Genomic DNA, 12653 nt, shown 5'->3' with positions numbered 1-12653 from the left:
CACAGCGAATTTTGTTGTGCAATGGCAAAGTGAAAGACAAAAATTTAATTGTTGTAAACGTGAGAACATTTTTACCATCTAAGCAACTATTGAAATGATGATGATTTTAGATACTTTATTCGATATTACAATAATCTTTCTTTTTTTGCATTATTTAGTGCCAATGTCGTGACTAAAAAAATAGTATATTACGTACGAGTTTGCAAAGGCTTCGATTTACGAACCGAGAGGTTTACGGCACGAGCAGAAGGTGAGGGCCGTAACGAAGTTCGTAAAGAAGCCTTTTCGAACGATTTTCGTTTACTATTTTTCCGCCTGAGAACCCAAAATCAAGCGGCGAAGGTGCTATTTTGAGGTTAGAAGGCGGAAAAAGCTATTTCTAATTAAAAAATTCAAGGTCAAGTTTGTCACATGACAACTAAATCTCTAATAAACAAATCTGATTATCCTTTTTACAGTCAATTATATATGTTGTAATGTTATTGTGCCCATTGTCATTATGACCAGAAAAAAGTGTAAAATTTAAATTACCTGAATTATTTTCAATACCATGAGTGAAATTCAAATTTTTATATTTGATTGCAACAAAAAAGTATCATAAATTTTAACAGAATTTTTTAATTTACTATGAAAATATTCATATGTAATATAAGTTACTTTCCAAAGTATTAAATCACGTGACTCATTATTTAACACTAAAAAAAAAGTGTTTGTATTAAATCACACAACTCTTATTTTGAAATATAGTATTGAGGGGTTGGTGTACGAAGCGCGCAGGAGGGCAAATATATATACACACTATTGGGGCTTTGCCCTCTTGAAACACTTCTTTGTGTGAGGCACTTCACACAACACCCTGCACCCCCCGCAGGTCCTGGTGGCTCCCCACCGCCCACACTGACCCTACAAAAAACTGTTAAATTCCATTGCAGAATTTTTCTTGACCCACACTGCCCCCTACATCTCCTCACCATTTTTGTGGAATCTTACTGACAACTTTACTAACTTTCACGGACCCCGACGCCTACTCACACACACATGCACACATGCATATACATACTATTTGATTAAGAAACAACAATAAGACATATACATTAAAATTGATGTAATACACGCATGTATAAATGTTAGTGGGCATTATTTACTGGTAACCTACATATTAATAACACGGTAAGTATATGTGAACGTCGTTTTCGTTATTCTGACTTCATATTCCTTTTTACCAAGATACCCCACTGACCTCCTGCAACTTTGTCTTGACTATATTTTTTCAATTATCTCAATAAAATTAGGTATTAGCTGAAAAGTTTTTTAAAGAGAGTTTAACACTTTTAACATAATTTTGTGTGATTAGAATATTCTATTTAAGTTTTATGTTGTAGCATGAGTCCTGGAGACGAAGTGAGACATTTACGGCAGAATCCGTATACGAGCATATCCATAAATCATGATTGGTGGGTCCTGGCGCCGTCTGAATAAAGCTTTACACCATACATTCCTCATTATTTTGTAGTTTTTATTAGCGAAACTGAGCAAAGTACTGCTTAAAAATCGTCAATTTCTCGGGGTATGAAATTACAAAAACCAAAATAAACTTTCGACGCCACAGTCAACACGTGAGTACCCTAGCATTAAAAGAAGAAGAGAAAGTGACGCAAGGTGAGCCCGTAAAACAAAGACGCGGGCAATAGAGGAGAAAAAATAATCGCACGTGAAATAAACCACGTCGATCGTTCTGAAAAATTACTGAAAAGTAGGCCCCAAGAGAGTCCGTAAACCTTTTGCATATACGCACATGTAACAATGGAAAAACTGATCGTTCGCTTTTTGTACAATAGAAAGTGAATCCCGTCCTCTTATGATTAATCGACGTGCAGTATAGGTAACCAGTAGGTGTGTACACGGTCAGGATACATTAATATTATATAAATGCGTACTTGCGTGTATATATGGTGCGCGCCTGTTTTGTATACAATGTAATCATATCGCAGGCACGTTCCCTCGCGACTTAAGCGAGTAAAATTATTGCACGTATTATTTATCTCAACTCCATACGCACCTGCATGCTATTTGATTTTTTTTTTTTTTTTTTTTTTTAGCAGGCTCTTGCCAATGGCGATGGTATCCTTAACGAGGAGAGACGTGAAAGTAGCTGGTACGCGCTCTCTGTTGTTTAAATTCATTCAAAAATCGCGTGCACTTTTTCATGGTCGCTTGGTGATTTTCTTTAACGAAGCTGATTTTTTTTTCTCCTCACTTCGTTATTTATGTAGGTACGGAAGTGATCGCAGACTGTGAGATCGAAAGTTTATCATTGCTACGGTACACGAGTCTCCATGCAAAATGGTGTCCGATTGTGCTTGCTTATTGTAAAATTTATTTATCATACAATATTTATCAATTGGGGTAGATTTTATAACTTAGTTTCACAGAAACAATGAAATACAAATCCATATTTATTTTTTTTGTGAAACTAAGTTATAAAATCTACCCCAATTTTATATAACTTAGTTTCACAGAAAAAATAAATATGGATTTGTATTTCATTTTTTCTGTCATACAAGCGTTTGTGTACATTGTTACTTTAAGTTTTTAATCTTAAGATTTTGCCATTTTTCAATATTCCGACGTACTGAAAGATAACACAAAATAATTGAACCAGTTTTAATTGCCTGAATTGCGCAAGAGTTCGTAAAGTATTCTTTATCGTATATCACCAAACACGTATTATTTTTGAATACATAAAAAATTCGATTGAGGTGACATAGCAGTTGTGCTGCATGATCAGTATTATGAATCATGATACTTTTAATATTATAATTATTTTTCTGATTTAAACAACCAAATATTTTTGAATTATCTGTCGTCAATTAGCCGGACTTAATCAACTTTCAAAAAAGAAACCTAATGAAACACGTTGGTAAATAAAACATACAATTAGTCTGTTGACCTGTATATTAAAATATAAACTTTAATAAAACCAGAAATAAATTAGTGAAAATAACTTTCCATTGGTTGAAAAAACAGTAATGGTTGGAAATTGATGTAAATATTTACATTCTTTTTAAGTACATTTTTTTCTCTTCTTTACGCAATAAAATGCAACGATGGCATGCAGTCCTTAACTTTAATCGGGAAACACGTAAACTGGTACATTGCTCAACAAATACCGACTAGTGTAGTTTTTCATGGAATTCCGTGGATGTTACTCAAAAGCTTTGAACTTTCAATTTGCCGAGAAATATTTTCAAAAAACATGTCATTTGTCCACATAGTTATTTGAATTGTCGTTTTTTTTTTTACTTTATCTATTTTACAATCCTTAATATAAAAATTACATCTTTACACTTTTAATGAAGATGGGCATAACTAATTAATTAACACTAAAATTAATTTCTGCTCATGGTTTGAGGGATTTTATGAAATTACTTTTAGTGTATTTAAATACCTAAAAAATAACATTTGTTTCTTTGTTTTCCTAAACTGCTGCCATTAAGTCTTTTTACTTTCATCCCTAATTTGCAATCATAAATTACTTATTAGCTTTTCTTGAATTTTTTCTTTTTCTGTTCCTTCAAATGAAAGATTAAATTTCACCCTGTATCCAACTTCATGTGCTGTAGCGTTCCTTCAACTCTTGGTTAATTTTAACTTAATACAATTATTAAAAGCCGTTTTCCTAATTTGTTACTTTATCTTAACATGTATGCAGTATCATCCTTACTGTTTCCACGTAAAATAATATTCTCTGCTATTCTTTTTCAATCTATCGTCTGCAACTTTTCTTTCCCTGTTTGAGTACTTCGTGCACAGCGTAGCGTATTATTATTTAGTTTTGAAGTTAACTCCATATGTAATACCCCCACGTATTTTATCCACCGTTTATTTTTATTTTCCCTCGAGTTTCCATTCCATAAAACCAACATTTTAAAATTGCCTGTATTCGATCTCTCGTATGCACGTATCTACGCTTGTCTTATTTCATTTGTACGATACTTTGAATTATTTATTCAAATAAGGATCCCAAACATACACTACTTTATCAACTTGGGTTTTTCTTTTTCCAAGATTTATTCCTTTTTTCAATCTATTTTTCTTTCCCAGTACATGTGTTTTTTTAGGGAGATGAGATTCTTCCATAAGGCGAGGAGAGAGAAAAGAAAAGAGAGGCTTCCAAAAGTTTCTGTGTTAAAAAAAGTTGCATTCAATGAAAAATACTACGTAAACGCAGCATAGTCAGTTTAGCATTTTTTAGATAAAAGCGCGTCGAAGTAGAAATTTTAATGGCATAGCATCAAAGTATACCAAATTTCACGAAAGGCTGCATCAAGTTTAAGATCATAATTTATAGTAGAACGTCTCGTAGAGATGATTTCGCGAAAAGTCATGGAGCCTGATCAGCCCGATGATAAGTAAAATCGCGTGCAGATGGTGCTCGCTCGTCTCACGTGCCAACGTATAGTTGTAATTGAATAATTCTCTTTTTGTAGGTATATACTTTTGAAGGTACCACTTTCTTTAGAATTCCATGAACTATCGTTAGTGATGTTTTTTTCTTTACCTCTGCATTTTTCATACTCTGCGTTTTTAGCTAATTTAAATCTGTATTGCTCTCAACAAAAATTATGTTGAGAGTTTAAGTTTTGTCATTAGCCAGGAAGAAAAGTAGTCAATATTATTAGGTAATCAAAGTATTGAACGCATTCCCACTTTCTTGATACCCTAATAGTCTCATTACATTTTTGACACCCTAATAGTCAAGTTTAATTGTAGTTTCTCCATTTTTACACAACTATTACATGAACTTCCTTAATTTTTATTCCTAACTTTATTACGAACACCCATTTTTTTCAGATCCCTTATTGTACTCTTTAGCTGCATTATCGCAACTAGATACTTATACTACATCTTATTGTATCTCATGAAAACTTAAGATTTATATCCTTGATGTAAGTATATATAAACTTAAAAATGTTGCACACGCATAAACTTAAAAATATAAAATACGTAAAGTGAATTAACATGTATAGGTTGGAGACCAGAAAATCAATTACATTTGAAATCTAGTGAAATGAGGTTCGGGACTCAGTCTTCATTTTGTTATAAGTAATGCTTGATTTTAGCAAATGTTATTGATAAATCCCACAATTTTTCACTGAGGAAATAAATCATTTTACCTATGCTACGGGCATACGTAAAAAATGGCAAAATTGCAATCAAGTTTTTAGAAAATCAACGTTCTATATACATATTCAAGATAATCATGATAATAAAAAGCATCTGAAAAACAATTTTTGTGATTCGTCTTGTTGCTCGATTAGTCAAAAAGTGTACCTACTATTAAAATATTAACTAAAAAGAAAAAATGTGATTCGAGCACAGTGTCTTTTGTGACACACCGTATTACTTTTCATAGGTAATAAAAATAAAATAATGCAATATAACATCGATAAATTGTTGAAGCCATAACATCTATGTTAGAACGAGACGCTCGCGCTTCTCCAGCGTAATCGTCGCTCACTGCACGTTAACGCGTAGTGGATCTGGAGTCATTGGGTTTCACGACCAACCACCCACACCTGCGTACGTTAAGTATACGTCCATTTCTCATTCGTTTTCATGTACGTGATCACGTAACACACAGCAGTGTACTTACGTGTATGTATATCATGGTCAGTGACTCGTTTGGCTTCGAGGGAGCGCGACTGCTATAATAACCGTGCTTGCGTTTTACATAACGTAATGGGAACAAAAAATGGAGCACAAGAAGCGCACCTTCGTTTCATCTGGTAATAACAATAATGTTTACGGTGGAAAAGTATCTTGCGATGGTTGCTCCACCTATGTGGGATTATTTACGCTTTTGTACAATTGAAAAAACAATTTTTTTCATAATACTTAATTTCATGCATTTAATTATTCGTTGTTTACCATATATTCGATGGTTTTGCAGGGACTTACGGCGCAGACGCTGAAAAAAAATCACTGTGCTGGAACGGTAAAGTAATGGTATAATTCTACCATCTAGGAACTTTTTACCTTAGGCTACGTAATTTACAGTAAAAATTAAGGTGCAAACAAAACAAATCTCCAAGACGACAGAATAATACACAAGCTTACCATTGAACTATAGTGACTTTGTATAATTTTTTTCCGTAGTGCATGTAAACATGCCATTTATATTCTGCAATATTTTTATAATAATTTGCATAAAGTGTTTTTTTTTACTCTTATCTTTGTGTTTTTTATTTTTTATACTTTTTTTATCACTGTTTTATGCTATTTGAAAATGTTACTTAAGAAAATGTATTTTCTTTTTAGTTACTTATTCTAAATGGTGTCACTTGACAAAGTTTACCGTGGACTCTCGCTTTAAGGTAGCGATTTTTGTTGTAATGATAATCTCTGAAATTTTAAAATTATGTAAATTAAGTGTGCTTAATTAATTTGCGATACAAAAATTCTAGGGTCAACCACTTAATTTTTTAGAAAATCGCTACTAAAAACTCACCAACTTAAGGAAGTTCACTCACTAAGAGAATTAACGTCAATGTATTGATAACACTTTAAATAGAGATGAATTGGTGTATGAAAAACCTTTGATTCAAATTTCAATTGTCTTCATAGCTTATAAAGTGAGATATTGATAATTTTATTTTTGAACTTTTAACGTGCAGTCTTTTGAAAATCAGTACTGTTCTGATACATAACCTGCAATATCTGGATAATCGATGTCAAGATTTAATTCAAATTTTTTTTGAAAATAGCTCAAAATTTGGTGATTACGTAGCTATAGTCTCATCTTCACTTATGGATTATGGAATGAGCAATAACTTAGTGAATAAAATAATTCTCATTTGACAACGACTGCTAGTACGTCACGTTATGTCTGTGTATATAGTCATGCAGGTTACATACACAGCTGATCTTATGCGTCAAAAAGGTTGGGTACAAGTGAACTTCCTTAACACGCAGCCTTATGAGATCTATCACTAAAACGACTATAACTCTGAAAGTAAATGACAAAACTCTACAAATAAAAATTGTATTTGTACCTTTTTTTACAAGAAATCTTTTAGAATTGTGAAAATTATATGTAAGCCACTTAGATTTTAAGAAAATTAAAAGAAAAGTGATTTATCGTTCTTTGCACATGCGTAGGTGAAATAATGAGTTTTTATTATTATAGATTTAGATATTCAATTTATTATCATGACAATGAACAAAGAATATTTTTCGTAATCCACAGAATCTTAAAGTGCCCCTCGCTTGGTACGGCACTAAACGCCCAAGGCCCAAGCTTCCTTATATTGTATGGATTTTTACTCTCATAATAATACTTCACCTTATCCGCTGGACATACATACTAAATTGATTTTTTACGGCAACAAATCCACGTGACGGAATCTAAATGGGTGACTTTTTTTCCAGATCATCTCAATAAGGCCGGATTTGTTGCGGAACATCTGCAGCGTCCAAAACCTGGCAACCTGGCTGCCACTGGTCAAAGACACTCTCCTGCCAATATTCCTTGCCATCTTTGACAAAATGTTCTGCCAGTACATAGCCAAAGTTTACACGAAGCAGGACCGCTCGACGCGAATCGCACATTGTAAGACGATCAGTACTTATTATTTATAAAAAATACCCAACTAAGGTTTAATACTGGTTTGCAATAAAAGAGTTTTAAATTTTTAGATTTTTTCCGCTGAACTTAGGTTTAGTATGTTGTGAGAGATTTTTGAGTCATTTTAATCGAAAAGTACCAAAAAGACATAAAGTAACTTGAGATCAAAAATAATTTTGGAAAACCCTGATACCGCAATCTTATTGAATGCATGTACTGAGTTATCTATTTTGAGGAAACCGTGTGGAGCTAGAACAACAGAAAAATATCATAATATTTCTTTGTGTAATAATTTCTGAACTAATTTAAAAAAATTACATGATCACATATCATAAGTTACGTAACAATATACCAGTTTTAGTAGAAAACAGCACGCGTACACCGCGCGTTTATGCGTCTCAGTTGGCCTTCCAAATTTTTTAAATTAATAAAAAAAATCCAAATATAGCTATACATATGGTTCTTTGCAGAAATTTAATATGCTTAACGTTAAATTATGATTTGCACAAAAAATTTCAAGTATGGCTTTTTTGAAATAAATTATATGAACACAAAACGCCGATGTTGAAAGTTTGAATTCTCCAACGTTTTATTTCTACTAACTGACAGTTGCAGTTCCTGAATTTAGCTGTATATGAGCTTATATATTTATAAAGCACATTCACATACGCTTCGATATAACATCACCCTGAAACATCAAAAAATTTCTATTAAGTAATAGCCGCAGCTGACGATATAGTCACTATTAAACAATAAAAAATAACAATTAGAAACGGTAAAAAATTGCATCCATAAAAATGACACCATCTAAGCGTGCCAAAAACTCAAAACAAATGCTTGTCTTATAATTAAATTCAATAAGAAGAGGATACCTAACACTAAAATGAAAATAAAAAAAAATTAATAGACTGTAAAAAAATACATTTATGGTAGTACTAATACTACATAATTTTACAAAAAAAAAAAAAAGAAAAAAACGGTAAGTTGATTTTACAAAAACATTAAAAAATGTAATGTCAAGTAGACTATTTCAAATTTTTGTTCCGAAAAGGAATAAATTTTGTTAAAATCGATCCTTGAAAAATGTTTGGAAATGTAATGCCAAGTGTAACAATTTAAGCATAGTGTTTAAAAAAAATATAATTTACTGCACCTAAACTGACATTATCTTTAAATATTTTTGGAGATCGTTTTTTATATTATAATCAGTAATTCTTTCCATTTTACACCTAAATGATATGTTTTTATAATAATTATTATACTTCTAACAATTTGTAAAGTGGTCTTTGAGACAAATGTCAAAGTTCAAAGTGTTAGAACAAAGTAAATCGTTATTTTCAAAAAAGTTGATGTCTCTTAACGGAAAAATCAAATTGCAATCTATGTGAAAATCCAGGTACAAAATACCCCCCACAAATAACATTAAATTTTACAATATATTACTATTATCACGGACGGATGCCAGCTTGACTGGCTGAGCCAATACTACGTCCGTGACACTATCCATTTTCGCGAGATACAGTACCATAAATTAAGTCTTTTTAACTGCTTATATTTCTGTATTTATGTATATTTAACTGCTTATACTAACTCACGGATTAAAACCTACCGCTAAAATGGATGTTTTCAATAACTCAAAAACACATTTTTTAATACCTGAGGTGATCAGAGTAATTTTGTGATCAGATTAAAATTTACCATACAAAGCTTACATAATCGATGTGTCAGAGCATTTTTGAACCAACAAAAAACAAAAATAAATAAATAAAAATCGCGAGTCATCAGAGAGCCAGCAGACTCTGAGAGAAAAAGTGAATAAGTCGATCACGAAAACAATTACATATAATTCACCTTACGAAAGCGACCCTCTCTAGGTATATATTTATATACAAAACCTATGCACAGCTATGCTACACCGCATCATCGAATTTCGCAACGCGCGAGGAGCGATTCGTGTTCCGCGAAGCTGCAGCCAATCCAAGTATGCCTACATAGCTCTTCATCTTGGATCGAAAATGAAGAAAGAAAAAAAATTAAAAAAAAAGTCGTCGGTGCGCCGTACTTACGCCGCGCAGTGTCGGATAGAGTTCATCGAAAGGATCGCGTATAGAGAGACTTTCGTCGCTGAAATCTCGGAGCGTGTTTCGCGTTGCGCAATCGGCCGGAGTTACCGAGAAGAGAGCGTATGTAGTAATATATAATACGCCAAATGGAAGGAGAGAGGCAATCGGCAAAGATCTTTTTCTCTGCTCGCGCGCGTTCATTGTTATTGTTGTTGTTGTTGGTCGCGGGGTCGGGTTACGCGAACAGAAGACTCGTGGGTTATTGTACATTTCTGTTTTGCATTTTAAATGGATTTTTTTTCTCTTTTTCACAAACCATCCTCCCTGTGTATAAACGTTCGAACAACAAAGGCTCGTCAAAGTGGCCATTTTTGTTAAAAAAATACTACCTACGAAACACATGTATCTTTCGACTGGTATTTACTTACATGGTATTTGTACCAATTATTTGTAGAAGAACCAAACTCACTCTTTGAGGTGAGAAAATTATGTTATTTGGTTCATTGCTTCTGACGAGTCGGTACTTATTGGGGAAAAATAATTTTGAAAGAGAAGAAAATGCAGGATGACAAAAAGATCAAAGCCATTTAAATGATTAATAATAAACTGGTTTTTTTTTTTACAGTGAACGGTAAAATTTATTGCTGGGGAAACTTGTGTTGAATATTGTGTTGTAAGATGTTTAGAAAAAATATTTTTCGAGCATGCAATCAATGCATTTAATTTTTGGAAAAGTATTTTTTTTAAGTGGAGAATTTCTAAAATATTTGATTAAAAAAGTCGTATTTTACACATTCAATTTCAAGAATACTATAGCTATACCTTTTTTGTTTTCGAAATTTAGTTTTTAAAGTTTGAACGCTAAGTATTTTACTACTAAATCCGTTTTGCTATGGTTAAGGGGAAAAATAAAGCTTTAATTTGTTTTTTTCTTTAAATTCTTTGATTTCTATTGAGTAACGATGTCATTGAAACATATGAATCACAGGCTTGGGTATGGAGTTTTGAATAAAATAAAAAAATGATCCGGAACGCGTCAGATTTTCAAGATCTTTTTATTTCGTAACAATAAATCTTGTTAATATGGATGACTTATTACGAAAATGAAAAAATTTTAATAAATTAATCTCAATACATATAGTTTCAATTTGGATTCTCACAAATTACAATCTGATTTTTTGTAATTTTTTTTTGTTTGCAACAAAAAATCTCTTATTTTAATTCTAGCATTTTACTTTGTATGGTTTTGTTTATGTTTATTGAACGTTACTGGGAAAATATAGAAAATAAATGAAAAGATCCTTAGTTGCAAAATGAGAAGAAATGTGTAACATTCGAGCTCGAATGATTTTTGGATGCTGCAAAATAGACTCATAGCTCAAAATATAAAGCAAATAGTTAATTTTTTTCATGCATATTGTATGGTTTTTCATAAATTTTTGGTACGTTCCACATGATTCACATGTCAGGTTTGCCGTAACTATTTGTGTTCTTAAAGTATTTAAGGAGAAAAAGTGCCCTTAATACACTTATCGGCTTTTTTGTCCAGTTTCAGTTTCAGTGGAGAGAAAATTACTTTGCTCATGACTGTGTAATCAAAAGAAAAAATTGCAAACTCCTTTTTTTTTGCAGGCCTGTGTAATTATAGATGAAATAGAAAAAAGCATGTGCTGTATCGATCCCACAAAAAAAAAAAAAAAAAAAAAAAGTAATCGTCATTTCAATAAAGGTGGCGTTGACGGCAAGTTCCGGCACTTCGAGCAGGACAACGAGTACAAGTTGCAGCTAAACTTGAACCACGGCCTCAAGTTCCCGCTGTCGGAGGCAGTGAGCGGGGCAGCCGGCAACGGCAGTCTCTACGCTGGCTTGCACAACCATCCGAGCCGAGGTACTTACATATATGTATATATGCATGCACACCCATCAAGTACCCGCTAACAGGATGAATATATATTATACGTAAAGTCCAAAACCCATGTGGCTAGGGGCTATACATAGAAGTTTGCCACCGTTATCTAGCGATGGTCCCATGGGCGCTATTTCTCGCCTTTCGCTTTGGCTTACTCCTTCTTCCCTCGTGGTGTCTGTTTTCCCCATGCGTATGGAACCTGGGTCTTGGAAATTCTCTGCCAGTTCTTGTTGATGCGCCGTATGATTATCATTTTCATTACTAACGCAGTACAGATCAAATCACCACATGATGGTAATCATTGGGGAGTGTAGGTCCTCCTCTTTTGACTAGTAGTGTTATTTTCACCTCCACGGAAGTCCACGTTCGATGATCAAAGCACTGTGGAGCTCGTTTTCTCGCTCTCTGTTTTTCTTCTTTCTTTTTCGTAGCTAATTCAAGAGAGATGTTTGCTCTCTGCTTACGTTTGATTATGGAAACATCCCGAGGGTTCATTTAGTGGGCGATGCTAGCTACGCGATCGCGCTTGTGCTATTTTCGACTTTTGCGACGGATGGTGACGGCGCTTGGTGTGGGACTATCGATGATTTTTTACGAAATGTCGTTTTCTTCATTCGTCTGTAGAAAGACTGTCGAAAATTTCTTGAGAACGGCACTTCTCAAAATATCGCAGTACGCAACCTATGTACGGGGCTCTCAGGTGAGAGTAACGGCAAACATTTTCAACACACCCAGCACTGTAAAATCCAAGTGCTTTATTTTTTTGTCACAGTTTTAAAAGTCTTGGAGGCGTGTCGAACGACAGACTCTCAAAAGGTTTGAAATTAAACTCTTGTGAGTTTTTAAACAAAATATTTGAAGCTACTCCTAACTCCAAATGCCATAATTTTATATCATCTAGCGCTCGCGCGTACTTGAATCAAGTCACTGATGAACCTTCGCGGATTGAATGATTAATATTACTACGGTTTCTTGATGCATACACAAACATACACATACACATTTAAATAGAAGTTTTTTTTCTAAAGCTCTTAACTTTAAACGTTTCAAGTAT

At 33.3% G+C, this 12653-nt stretch overlaps 1 protein-coding gene across 1 annotated transcript in view; it reads left to right on the top strand.

The window, feature by feature from the left end:
• Window positions 1–12653, top strand: part of LOC106643469 (uncharacterized) — a 102623-nt gene that overhangs the window by 76165 nt on the left and 13805 nt on the right. The window contains exons 5-6 of the mRNA XM_089597371.1: window positions 7432–7612; window positions 11420–11578. Of these exons, the coding sequence (XP_089453497.1) occupies window positions 7432–7612; window positions 11420–11578 (340 nt within the window). The remainder of the gene's footprint in view (window positions 1–7431; window positions 7613–11419; window positions 11579–12653) is intronic.

This window comes from Copidosoma floridanum, unplaced genomic scaffold (genome assembly GCF_036245765.1).
Source record: "Copidosoma floridanum isolate Cflo_tuat_1 unplaced genomic scaffold, Cflo_Japanese_pri ptg000032l, whole genome shotgun sequence".
NCBI classification, from domain to species: domain Eukaryota; kingdom Metazoa; phylum Arthropoda; class Insecta; order Hymenoptera; family Encyrtidae; genus Copidosoma; species Copidosoma floridanum.
Note: the sequence above shows the minus strand (reverse complement) of the source record. Positions and strands in the feature narration are given on the sequence as shown.